Source organism: Grampus griseus, assembly GCF_964374135.1.
Source record: "Grampus griseus genome assembly, chromosome: 3".
Taxonomy (NCBI): Eukaryota; Metazoa; Chordata; class Mammalia; order Artiodactyla; family Delphinidae; genus Grampus; species Grampus griseus.
Window position 1 is genome coordinate 161,860,648 of NC_139019.1, and position 13,642 is coordinate 161,874,289.

General features: G+C 47.9%; 2 protein-coding genes across 4 annotated transcripts in view; one reads left to right on the forward strand and one right to left on the reverse strand.

The window, feature by feature from the left end:
- SUGP1 (SURP and G-patch domain containing 1) overlaps nt 1–2,939 on the reverse strand; it is a 29,556-nt gene extending 26,617 nt beyond the window's left edge. Inside the window, exons 1-2 of the mRNA XM_082651244.1 lie at nt 2,824–2,939; nt 904–1,075 (exon numbers count right to left, since the gene is read on the reverse strand). Coding sequence (XP_082507370.1) covers nt 904–1,075; nt 2,824–2,932 — 281 coding nt within the window. The 5' untranslated portion in view covers nt 2,933–2,939. The remainder of the gene's footprint in view (nt 1–903; nt 1,076–2,823) is intronic.
- A 282-nt stretch (nt 2,940–3,221) lies between these two features.
- Nucleotides 3,222–13,642, forward strand: part of MAU2 (MAU2 sister chromatid cohesion factor) — a 34,486-nt gene continuing 24,065 nt past the window's right edge. For all 3 annotated transcript variants that reach the window (XM_082650892.1, XM_082650894.1, XM_082650893.1), the window contains exon 1: nt 3,222–3,511. In XM_082650892.1, coding sequence (XP_082507018.1) covers nt 3,236–3,511 — 276 coding nt within the window. In that variant the 5' untranslated portion in view covers nt 3,222–3,235. The remainder of the gene's footprint in view (nt 3,512–13,642) is intronic.

Consider the following 13,642-nt stretch of genomic DNA (forward strand, 5'->3'; position numbering starts at 1 on the left):
AGTCCTTCCATAACCCCAGGGGTGACAGTCCACAAGCCCACCCACAGATCACTCAACATCCAGTCCCCATGTTCCTGAACACCCTGGAGGTTCCAACAAGAATAAAGTCTAAGTCCCGCCCTCAAGGAGAAGCCACGGACTCTTAGAAAAGGTGGGAGCTGGAACAGAGCCTTAGCCGAGGGCTAACATGCTCCACACTTCAGACCGCAGAGGAAGGGGCTTGTCTCTGTCAACCTCCAGCCTGAAATTCTTGGATCTTGTCGCCCTGATCACACCACCCCTGCTCAAAACTCTTGGGTGCCCTCATGATCACACCACCCCTGCTCAAAACTCTTGGGTGCCCTCAGAGCCTCTCAGGACAGTCAGGAGGAAACCCTCTCTCCTGGTTCAGAAACAGCCCCTTTGGTGCAGCAGCTCGAGCTGCCTGACACACAGGGGCTCGCCTCCCTTCTGCCCTTTGCTGTCCTTTCCTGCTTCCTCAAAGGGCTGGCTCTGCCTGGGGCCTTCAGAATGCAGAGCCTCTTCTGCATTCCTACGGCAGCTGCTGCATCTGGGAGCACACTGCCTCATGTTACCTACCAGAGCATCCCTTCACAAGTAGACTGTGAGCCCCATAAAGGCAGAGATGGAATCTGGGTTTTTGCTCCGTGCTGTATTCTTGGTCCCTGGCCCACAACAGGTCAACAGTAAATAACCACTGAGTGAAAGAGTTGGCAGCCATCCTCTGGGCTCCCATACACCCCTTGTTTCTCTCCTGCCACACAGCCTCCTGAAAGTGCACCTGCGTTCCTCCTTGCACCATCAGGCTGTGGCTAGATGCAGAAACACCTCGACTACTCTCGCAAGCAAAACCCTCTGTTGGTGACCCTCAAAGACCCTAATCCAGTCTCAGGGTAGACTTACTCGCCAGGATGCCGGGGCTGAGGGCTGGCCACCTGATTCTGCTTGGCTTTCTGCTCCATTTTGGCTTCAATTTCCCGTTTCTTCTGAGCAATGAGCTCCTCCTGGTGAAGGATGTTCATGTTCATTTTTCCAGACTTGGGAGGAGCAACCCCAAACCACCGGTTAGCCTTTCCTGGGGAGGTAAAAGAAGTACATCAGAAATCACCTTTGCTCCAAAAACGTGCCCAGCAGCTGCTATGGGAGCAGCCCAGCTGCTATGGGAGCAGCCCAGAGCTGCCCTCTCAGGCAGCAACTAACATTCAGATTGACATTCACACATCTGTTCCTTCATTTATTTAGCAAACATTTACTGAGTTATGCATCAGATGCTGTATTTAGCAAACATTTACTGAGTTATGCACCAGATGCTGTACTTGGTGCTAATCAAGACAGAAGGGGCCTCTGCCCATGTGGGATTCACCTCTGGCTGAGGAGACAAAAAACTTGTAACAAAAAAGTAGTTGCAAAATCATGATAAGAGCTCTCTGCTGGAAACAAAAAAAAAGATGAGAAAGCATAACAGAGGACCACCTATACAGCTAGCCAGAAAATAACCGTTAAAAAAGGGGACATTTAAGCTAAAACCAGAAAGATAAAGAGGTGGCTTCCTGAAAAGCCACATGGGGAGTGATCTGGGCAGAGTAAGAAGCAGAGGTCCAATGTGGTCAGAGCAGGCGGTTCCAGGGGTGGGGCTAGCGGGGGTAGGGCAAAATAGGGAGTCTGAGTTTTACTTAAAGGGTTTTAGGAAGTGACTGGGGAGTATTAAGCTGATAAGATCCAACTGGTATTTTTATTTTTAAGATCATTCTGTCTACTGATTGGACAGAGTGCATAGGCAGCAAGGAGACCAACAAGGAGGCTTACTGGCTCCAAGCAAAAGATGATGGTGTCTTCAGACAAGGGTGGTAGTTGTGGAGATGGAGAAGACACCTCGAACGTTCCCCATGGGACTCAAAATAAAATCCAAATTCTGAAAGCCGATTTTCAAGACGCTGCCAGAGATGGCTCCCCTCCCCACTTCCACTTCATCCCTGACATTCTTCAAAATGACAAGCTCTCAAGGCTTTTGCACTTGCTGTCCCCCTCTGCATAGAAGGCTCTGCCTTCCAGGCCTTCCAATAGTTGGCATCTTCTCATCTCAAGTATCTTCTGCTCAAAAAGGCTTTCCTTGACCACCCAATATCAGCAACCTGCACCTCCACTCTCTCGTATCATTATAACTCACTCTCTGTAAATATTTCCTTTTTTGTGCATTGTGATGCCCCAGTAGAAAGTAGCCTTCAGGAAGGCATGGCCCCGTTTTGGTTACACTACATCCTCAGCAACTAGCACAGTGCCTAGCACACAATGAATATTTCTTCAATGTATCCCAGTCTGGGTGGAGGGCTAGGGCTGGGGTGGGGAAAGAATAAGGCTTGTACTAAAGTAGGGGCTCTAAAGACCCAGGAAAATGTGTACAGGGAGGCCAAGTGCAGTTCGGAAAAACAGCTTTTCCAGAAAGCGGGATACAGGCCAGTCAGCAGCTGCCACGAAGAGAGGCGCAGGACAGCCCAAGGTTGCCACTGGCTCGGGGAGCGGAGGTCTGAGCAGCCCTGAAGGCAGTTATTTCGGAAAGCAGGCGCAGGGCAGATCCCGGTGGCGGCCTTTAAGGAAAGCCTGGCGTCCTCAGCAAACCAGCGGTTGGGGGGTGGGGTGGGCGGGGGCGGGGTAACTTGGTCTGGGGTCTCGGGAGACGGGGGTGGTGCAGAAGCCGCCTCTTCCAGCCACCGGGAAGCTGAGGCTAAGGGCCGGTGGGTTGAGGTAGGCCCGACGGTAGGGCTAAGCAAAGACTCATAGCCCGAACACCCAGGCAGACGCTTGCGGGGAGGCGGGGGCTGTTACCTGCAACATCCCGGTTGTCCATCTTGAGACTCATCCAATCCCACAATGCTCCGGCGCCACCGGGGGCGGAGGGGTGGTGGTGGCGGGGGAAGCTTGTTATAGTACGCATGGCCTGATGGGAGATGTAGTCCGCGTCGGCAAGCCACGCCCTGCCATTGCTTGGACACCTGGGGTCTTCACCCTAGGAATGCAAACCTCAGCCCATCGGAAATCTCCGGTCACAGTCCCGCGGACCAGATGGTGTCGCCTTTTCTCAGACCTTCCCGGAGCCGCGGCCACTCCAAATACAAACTACATGTTCCAGGATGCTTTGTACAGAAGCTCTCGCGAGAAACGCGAGGCGCTCCCGGCCCCGCCCCGTGCGCCTGCTTCCGCCTCCCTGTGGCGGCAGTTTGTTGTTGGGGAGGCCAAAATGGCGGCTCAGGCGGCGGCGGCGGCTCAGGCTGCGGCGGCCCAGGCAGCGCAGGCCGAGGCGGCTGAGTCGTGGTACCTGGCGCTCCTGGGCTTTGCCGAACACTTCCGCACTTCCAGCCCGCCCAAGATCCGCCTATGTGTGCACTGCTTGCAGGCCGTGTTCCCCTTCAAGCCGCCGCAGCGCATTGAGGCCCGAACACACCTGCAGCTCGGTTCCGTGCTCTACCACCACACCAAGAACAGCGAGCAGGCGCGCAGCCACCTGGAGAAGGCGGTGAGCGCGGGCCGGGCCGCAAGGGTGGAGGTGCAGGCTCTTTTCCGAGCTTGGGCTGAGGGGTCGCGACCCTGGCGGGCGGGGGCCGCCGGCGCCGCACCTCCGGGACCTGGGGCGTGACTTCCGCACCAGCAGCAAGACCCCGAAGACGTGAGCCTCTCAGGGGACCCGAGGGAACTCGCCCCGTACCGTACTTAATGTTTCTGGTGACAGGCAGAGGCCTAGGACTCCGGTCCGGGTACTCCGAGAGTTGCGTCTTTCAGGAGCAACAGGGTTGTGCCCCCATCAATGATGAGGGGAGTCATAGGTGAGAGGCAGAGGCTCAGAGTCTAGAAGCAGTCGTTTGAAGTCCTGCAAAAGGCAGAACTGGGCGGGGGGTGGGGGGGGTGTCTGAATTCCAGGGCTCAGGGCTCCTGCTTTCTCCGTATCTACCTGTGATTTCTTTTCCTCCCACCTTCCACTCAACCGTCCCCTTCAGAGGGCAGGCCCTATCTTCCCATGTTGACCTGTGGGATCTTGGTGCCTCAAAAAATGTGGGAAAGTGGCCATCATTCTGCCCTTTCTGGCTGTGCAGTTGTTTCTACTCAGAGCAACACCGCGCTCCTGTCATACGGTGTGTCCAATTGCCGTTCACCCAGCTTTATTCTGCTTAGAGGAGGGACTTCTTTTTTTTTTTTTTTTTAAATGGTTACTTTCCTCTCTTCCTGCCAGAGGTATGAGGTGAGTTTTTTTCTTGTTTTTTTTTTTTTTTGATGTTGGGAGTAGGAGTTTATTAATTTATTTATGTATTTTTGCTATGTTGGGCCTTGGTTTCTGTGCGAGGGCTTTCTCTAGTTGTGGCAAGCGGGGGCCACTCACTATCGCGGCCTCTCGTTGCAGAGCACAGGCTCCAGACGCGCAGGCTCAGTAGTTGTGGCTCACGGGCCTAGTTGCTCCGCGGCATGTGGGATCCTCCCAGACCAGGGCTCGAACCCATGTCCCCTGCATTAGCAGGCAGATTCTCAACCACTGCGCCACCAGGGAAGCCCAAGACTTCTTGAATACAGTCAACTTCGATTTTAAAAATGTGTTGATCCTGAGGTAAATCTGAACCCACCGGTGGCTAGTAACAAATTGCCTTTGGTAGGATAATCAGATCTTTGTTTTGCAGACTGTAAAGAGTTGGAAGGGGACTTTAGTTCTTTCTTGATCCACTTCCTTGTTTCACGAATGAGGCAGTATGGGCCCAAAGAGGTAAAGTGACTTGCCCAAAGCCACACAGCAACTTATTAACAAAATTGAGCTCAAACCTAGGCTCAAGGGCTTCCCTGGTGGTGCTGTGGTTAAGAATCCACCTGCCAATGCAGGGGACACGGGTTCGAGCCCTGGTCCGGGAAGATCCCACATGCCGCGGAGCACTGAAGCCGGTGCACCACAACTACTGAGCCTGCACTCTAGAGCTCCCGTGCCACAACTACTGAAGCCCGTGCACCTAGAGCCCGTGCTCCGCAATGAGAAGCCACTGCAATGAGAAGCCCGCGCACCGCAACAAAGAGTAGCCCCCTCTCGCCGCGACCAGAGAAATCCCGAGCGCAGCAATGAAGACCCAACGCAACCAAAAATTAAAAAATAATAATAATAAATAAATTTACAACAACAACAAAAAATCTAAGGTCAAGATCGCCAGGGTCCATGCCAAGACGATAAGTCGTGGGTGGTGGTTGTTTTTTTCTTTTAATTAATTAATTAATTAATTTTTGGCTGTGTTGGGCCTTCATTGCTGCTGCGGGCTTTCTCTAGGAGCAGTGTGCGGGGGCTACTCTTCATTACAGTGCACGGGCTTCTCGTTGCAGTGTCTTTTTTTTTTTTTTTTTTTTTTGCGGAACGTGGGCCTCTCTCTGTTGTGGCCTCTCCCGTTGCGGAGCTCAGGCTCCAACGCGCAGGCTCAGCGGCCATGGCTCACAGGCCCAGCTGCTCCGTGGCATGTGGGATCTTCCCGGACCGGGGCACGAACCCGTGTCCCCTGCATCGGCAGGCGGACTCTCAACCACTGCACCACCAGGGAAGCCCCGCAATGTCTTCTCTTGTTGTGGAGCACAGGCTCTAGGAGCGTGGGTTTCAGTAGCTGTAGCACATGGGCTGAATAGTTGTGGCTCACAGGCTCTAGAGCGCAGGCTCAGTAGTTGTGGCGCACGGGCTTAGTTGCTCTGCAGCATGTGGGATCTTTCCGGACCAGGGCTTGAACCCGCGTCCCCTGCACTGGCAGGCAGATTCTTAACCACTGCGCCACCGGGGAAGTCCACGTCGTTGTTTTTGTGAAGTTCTTTTTTTCATTCATTCAGCAGATATTTAATCAGCTCACACTGGGTGCCAAGACCTATTCTAGGTGCTGGGGATCAACAGTGACTAAAGCAGTCCTTGCCCACAGAAGCTTATGTTTTTGTGAGGGAGACAAACAATGAATATATAGTAAAAGGTTAGGCAGCGATAGAAGAACCATGAAAACCAGGGTGAGGGTTGGAGTTGACAGGGAGCTATTTTTAGCAAAGGTAATGAGGGGGTCTCTATTTGTGGGAGTCACATTTGAACAGAGTCCTGAATGAGGTGGGGGAGCAAGCCTTGAGAAGCGCTCAGAGTTTCAGGTCAATCCCGAGGAGTGCCTGAGCTGTTGGTGACTGGTTGATATCAGGGTCTCTCCTGAGCAGTGATGAGGCTGAGATCAAACGAAGTGTCAAGCTTCCTTGGGTGTGGGAAGGGTGGAGGCTGTGACTGCCCAGGCCTGACTCCCAGTGCCTTTAGTGGATGTGCTGGTTCTGAAGCTCTCCCTTCTCTCAGTTAACAACAAATCCTGCCACCTCCTTTCCCTTGTCTTCAGGCCATTCAACCTGTTTCTTTTTTGTTTTCTTTTTTCAATTTGAAATATTGTAGGGTCTTTTTTAATTTTTATTTAATTACTTTATTTTTGGCTGCATTGGGTCTTTGTTGCTGTGCGCGGGCTTTCTCTAGTCGTGGCAAGCGGGGGCTACTATCGTTGCGGTGCACGGGCTTCTCATTGCGGTGGCTTCTCTTGTTGTGGAGCACGGGCTCTAGAGCACAGGCTCAGTAGTGGTCGCGCACGGGCTTAGTTGCTCCACAGCATGTGGGATCTTCCGGACCAGGACTCGAACCCGTGTCCCCTGCATTAGCAGGCGGATTCTTAACCACTGCACCACCAGGGAAGCCTTATGGTAGTTCTATTTTTAATTTTTTGAGGAACCTCCATACTGTTTTCCATAGTGGCTGCACCAATTTACAGTCCAACAGTGCACAAGGGCCCCCTTTTCAGGGCTTCCCTGGTGGCACAGTGGTTAAGAATCCGCCTGCCAATGCAGGGGACATGGGTTCGAGCCCTGGTCCGGGAAGATCCCACATGCCACGGAGCAACTAAGCCCGTGCGCCACAACTACTGAGCCTGCAAGCCACAACTAGTGAAGCCCACGTGCCTAGAGTCCATGCACCACAACGAAGAGTAGCCCCCGCTCGCCACGACTAGAGAAAGCTCATGTGCAGCAACGAAGACCCAACACAGCCAAAAATAAAATAAATGAAATAAATAAAATTATTTTTTTTTAAAAAGGGACTTTAACTTAAATAGACGTTTCTCCAAAGAAGATAGCCAATAGGTGCATGAAAAGATGCTCAGCATTGCTAGTTATTAGAGAAATGCAAATCAGAACTACATTGAGGTATCACCTCACACCGGTCAGAATGGCCATCATCAAAAAGTCTACAAATAATAAATGCTAGAGCGTGTGTAAAGGAAAGGAAACCCTCCTGCACTGTTGGTGGGAATGTGAATTGGTACAGCCACTATGGGGAACAGTATGGAGGTTCCTTAAAATAGAGTTGTTGGGCTTCCCTGGTGATGCAGTGGTTAAGAATTCACCCACCAATGCAGGGGACACGGGTTGGAGTCCTGGTCCGGGAGGATCCCACATGCCTCGGAGCAACTAAGCCAGTGCGCCACAACTGCTGAGCCTGTGCTCTAGAGCCCGCGAGACACAACTGTTGATCCCATGCGCCACAACTACTGAAGCCTGTGTGCCTGGAGCCCATGCTCTGCAACAAGAGAAGACACCGCAATGAGAAGCCCGCACACTGCAACGAAGAGTAGCCCCCACCTGCTGCACCTAGAGAAAGCCCATGGGCAGCAACAGAGACCCAGTGCAGCCAAAAATAAAATAAATAAAATTTTTTTTTAAATCTAAAAAAAAAAACCAAAAGATACCGGCAGCAATGTATATATTAAACAACAGAAAAAAGTGGAGTTGTCGTATGATCCAGCAATCCCACTCCTGGACATATATCGGGAAAAGATGAAAACTCATTCAAAAAGCTACATGCGCTGAAATGTTCATAGCAGCACTGTTTATAATAGCCACAACATGGAAGCAACTTAAATGTCCATCAATGGATGAATGGATAAAGAAATGTGGTATATGTATACATAGTAGACTACTACTTATCCATAAAAAAGAATGAAATAATGCCATTTGCAGCAACATGGATGGACCTAGAGATTATCATACTAAGTGAAGTAAGTCAGACAGAGAAAGACAAATAGCATATGAGATCACTTATATGTGGAATTTAAAATATGATACAAATGAACTTATTTCAAACAGAAAACAGACTCACAGACATAGAAGACAATCTGATAGTTACCAGGGGGAAAAGAGGTAGGGGAAGGATAAATTAGGAGTTTGGGATTATCAGGTACAAAGTACTATAAACAACAAGGTATAGCACAGGAAATTATATTCAGTATCTTGTAATAAGCCATAATGAAAAAGAATATGAAAAAATATATGTATGAATATATGTAACTTAATCACTTTGATGTAAACCAGAAACTAACACAGCAGTGTAAATGAACTATACTTCAGTTAAAAAATAAAAATATATAAGCGCTTGAGCATTTGTGGATTTTGGCATCCTCAAGGGCTCCTGGAACCAATCCCCTGAGGATACTGAGGGACAATTGTATCTTCTCCCATTCTCTCCATTCTGCCTTTTTGTTTTGTTAATAGTTTCCTTCCTGTGCAAAAGCTTTTTAGCTGGGTGTAGTCCCATTTGTTTATTTATTTTTTAAATTTATTTATTTATTTAATTTTGGTTGCATTGGGTCTTCGTTGCTGCGTGGGCTTTCTCTAGTTGCGGCAAGCGGGGGCTACTCTTCATTGCGGTGCGCGGGCTTCTCATTGCAGTTGCTTCTCTTGTTGTGGAGCACAGGCTCTAGGTGCGCGGGCTTCAGTAGTTGTGGCTCGCAGGCTCTAGAGTGCAGGCTCAGTAGTTGTGGCACACGGGCTTAGTTGATCCGCGGCATGTGGTATCTTCCCGGACCAGGGCTTGAACCTGTGTCCCCTGCATTGGCAGGCGGATTCTTAACCATTGCGGCACCAGGGAAGCCCCCATTTGTTTATTTTTGCTTTTGTTTCCCTTGCCTGAGGAAACAGATCCAGAAAAATATTGCTAAGGTTGATATCAAAGAGTACACTGCTCATGTTTTCTTCTAGGAGCTTTATGGTTTCAGGTCTTTAAGTCTTTCATCCATTTTAAATTTATTTTTTTATATAGAGTGAGAAAGTAATCCAGTTTGATTCTTTTGCATGTGGCTGTCCAGTTTTCCCAGCACCATTTTTTAAAAATATTTATTTATTTATTTATTTATTTATGGTTTAGTTGGGTCTTCGTTGCAGCACGCGGGATCTTTCATTGCAGTGTGTGGGCTTCTCTCTAGTTGTGGTGCTCAGGCTTCTCTCTAGCTGTGGTGCGTGGGCTCAGTTGCCCCACAACATGTGGGATCTTAGTTCCCCGGCCAGGGATCGAACCCACGTACCCTGCATTGGAAGGCTGATTCTTAACCACTGGACCACCAGGGAAGTGCCCCAAACACCATTTATTGAAGAGGCTGTCTTTTCCCTATTATGTATTCTTGCCTCTTTTGTCCTAGATTAATTGGCTGTATAAGTATGGGTTTATTTCTGGGCTGTCTATTCTCCATTGATCTATGTGTCTGTTTTTGTGCCATTACCATACTGTTTTTATTGCTGTAGGTTTGTAGCATAGTTTGAAATCAGGAAACATGATACCTCCAGCTTTGTTCTTTTTTCTCAAGATTGCTTTGGCTACTCACAGTCCTTTGTGTTTTCATAAAATTTTTAGAATTATTTGTTCTAGTTCTGTGAAAAATACTATTGGTATTTTGAGAGGGATTGCATTGGATCTGCAGATTGCCTTGTGTAATATGGTCATTTTAACAATATTAATTCTCCCAATCCATGAGCACAGTATAGCTTCCATTCGTTTCTGTAGTCTTCATTTTCTTTCATTGATGTCTTAGAGTTTTCAGAGTATAAGACTTTTACTTCCTTGGTTAGATTTATTCTTAGCTACTTTACTCTTTTTTTTTTTGTTTTGTTTTTGTTTTTGTTTTTTTTGTTTTTGCTGTACACGGGCCTCTCACCGCTGTGGCCTCTCCCGTTGCGGAGCACAGGCTCCGGACGCGCAGGCCCAGCGGCCATGGCCCACGGGCCCAGCCGCTCCGCGGCATGTGGGATCCTCCCGGACCGGGTCACGAACCCGTGTCCTCTGCATCGGCAGGCAGACTCTCAACCACTGCGCCACCAGGGAAGCCCATACTCTTTTTGATACAGTTGTAAATGGGATTGTTTTCTCAATTTTTTTTTCTGATAGTTCATTATTAGTGTATGGAAACACAACAGATTTCTGTATATTAATTCTGTATCCTGCAACTTTATTGAATTCATTTATAAATTATATTTTTTGGTGACAACTCCAGGATTTTCTGTATATGGTATCATGTCATGTGCAAACAGTGATAGTTTTACTTTTTCCTTTCCATTCAGCCTGTTTCTAGCAGTGGTTCATAGTCACTGTATATATATATGTATATATATTTTTATAAACTTATTTAATTATTTTTGGCTGCGTTGGGTTTTCATTGCTGTATGCAGGCTTTCTCTAGTTGTTGTGAACGGGGGCTCCTCTTTGTTGCAGTGCATGGGCTTCTCATTACAGTGGCTTCTCTTGTTGCGGAGCACGAGCTCTTGGTATGCAGGCTTCAGTAGTTGTGGCTCACAGGCTCAGTAGTTGTGGCCTACGGGCTTAGTTGCTCTGTGGCATGTGGGATCTTCCCGGACCAGGGCTCGAACCTGTGTCCCCTGCATTGGCAGGTGGATTCTTAACCACTTCGCCACCGGGGAAGTCCAGTCACTGTGTATATTGTCCTTATCATATTTTGCCCACTCAGTGCCGTCAAGGAGAAGCAGCCATGCCTCAGATTGCTTCCTTGTAGCTGCTTGGCTTTGGACCCATAATTTAAATCCTTATCATCGTGGAGAGTTTTCCCTCGATTTTACAGAACCCTAAATCTTGTGGGGTCTTCCATAGAGCCACAGGGTACCCTCCTAGGTCGCACTGTCGTTACACCTGGAAATACCTTTCTTTCTGTCAGGTGCATCCCCACGTGAAAGTTTATCCAGATTTCAGTTAAAGTGCCATTCTTTGTAATGTTTTCCTTCTTTGGTTGTTTCTGATCTCCTTTTGTGTTGCAATGCAAGCATGCTTTTTTTAAACTTCATTCTTTATTAGCTGTGCATTTTTTCCAAATCACGGAGCTGTCAACTTTTATTCTTTCCTTTCCTTTCATTCTTTACTAGGTAAAGAATCATATAAGTGCTATAGATAAAACTTTTAATTGACCTCTGAACTTAGTATTACATTCATCTTCCTTAACTATTATTTTCATCATCTTTTGCTTTCCCTATGAGAGACTTTAACCTCGTTTGTAATCACTTTTTTATATATATAAAGGTAGATTATTATTTCTGTTTCCTCAACTGTATTTGTAAGCTTTCCAGAAGGAATGTGTAATATACTCACCCATCTGCTTCATCAGTTCATTTGTTAAGGGTTCCCATCAGAGGGACGGAGGGTATTTCTCCCTTTCCTCAGCAGCTTTATCCAAGTTGCAGCCATTGGTCTCTCAGTCATACCTGCCTCTGCAGGCCTTCGGAGTACCTGCTGGCTGCCTCATTCCCTGGATCTGTTCAGCAGGTCCTGTAACTATTACAGTGCATGACAAGACACTTCACCAGAGAGCCTTCTCTTTTTGCTTATGGTTTTGGCAGGGATGGGGATGTATCTACAGAATTCTTTTTTTTTTTAATTTATTTATTTTTTATTGTGTCAGGTCTTCATTGCTACACACGGGCTTTCTCTCGTTGCGGCAAGCAGGGGCTACTCTTTGTTGCGGTGCGAGGGCTTCTCACTGTGGTGGCTTGTCTTGTGGAGCACAGGCTCTAGGCACGTGGACTCAGTAGTTGTGGCTCACGGGCTCTAGAGCGCAGGCTCAGTAGTTGTGGCGCATGGGCTTAGTTGCTCCATGGCATGTGGGATCTTCCCGGACCAAGACTCGAACCCGTGTCCCTTGCATTGGCAGGCAGATTCTTAATCACTGCACCACCAGGGAAGTCCCCTCAACAGAATTCTTGACTCCTTTGGGACTCTGACTAAATCATTCATGATTATAAGGAATGTCACTTTACATCAAAATCTCTTGGCTAGATACTTTGTGAAGCTATTTCTACAGGTTTTGTCAGATTGTGTTCTTTTTCATTTCAGTTTTGCCTTGTTGTCTTTCCTCTTGCTACATACTATTCCTGTGTAAATTTTCAGTCTTCTCTTATATTTTACTGTTTTTCAAACAGTTCCATTTCAGTCATTTGTGCTTCCACTGTGGAACTGAGAATCTTTATATCTGTACTTAGATGTGTATTTATTTCCCCCTTAACTTTCTTAATTTATCTGGAAAGTGCATCATCATCCTTAGATTTTGCTGATTTGAAAGCCACAGAGGAATAAATGCTACTTCTCTGGAATGGATTGTTCGTTATTTGCTATAATCCAGGCAGTCATTCTTTGGACAGTGGTCTTTAGTGACTGCAGCATCTGTGTTGATGCCATGTTTGCTTTCTCTATGTGTTTGCAATGGGGCTACTTTTTAGTGGTTGTTCGTCTGACTTAGAAAGCAGCTCCAAACTGCCAGTCAGATACTCCTTAATTGTGCTTCCAGGTTTAGCCCGAGAGTCTATGGCTACCTTCCCAGCAAGTGATTAAAAGCTTCCTTTTCTTATTTTAAGGCCTAAAAGGGCTCAATTCTGGGCCTTTCATCATCAGGCACAGATGGAGCATATCTTTCATCCTTTAGGATCATGGCTGTGTCCTGGTAAATTCCATGCCACATCAGCTGGGAGCAGAACCTGGTACAGAAGCTGCATTTGCAGAACTTGCTGTTAAGCATTTTCATGGAAGAGTATCTGTGCTTCCTCCTGTTCGCATTTCCATTTTCTTCACTCATTCTCTGAGTCTCCCCTGACTTCAGGAAGTGAAATGTGTTTAGGAACCTTTACTTCGTGATGCTACCAACTTGCCCCCTGTCTCCCCTGCAACCCGTACTTCTTCCGGTTCCTGCCTGGGAATTATTATAGTATTCTTGGTGCTTTCCACATGCCAGGCTCTGCGTTCATGGTTCTTGGAGCACTGTCTCTTTGGATCCTCACCAAACCCACAAGGTAGAGACCACTTCCGACTTGCCGATGGCAGTACTGACCGGGATGCTTGTAGCCGTGGTCACATGGCAGAGAGAGGCAAGGCTGGCTGCTAAATGTTGTGCTTCCATCCCAGAGGAGTTTCAGTTGATAACTATTTTTACACATTTTGGTGACTTAAAAAAACCTGATTTTTAAGAAAAACTTACCTTGGTTATGAGGTACAAGAAGCCTTGAAACACTCAGCCCTGAACTGAATGCCCTAGGAATGAGAAGCGTGCTGATCCCAGCCCTTCCACCCCTCAGGGTGTATGCTAGCCCTGTGGTGACCCTTGCTTTTCCTGAGAACCCCAAGGTGACCCCAGAGGCTTCTGGTAGGGTCATTCACATCTCTGCCTCACACCTGCAGGCTTCCTGGTAGTGACGGGACTCTCACTTTGGCTGCTTTCGCATGACAGGAAGAAGACGTAAAAACTATATTTTAATGTTACAAAGTAAAACATAGGTTGAGGTAGCAACCTTGGGTAATTTGTGAGATGGA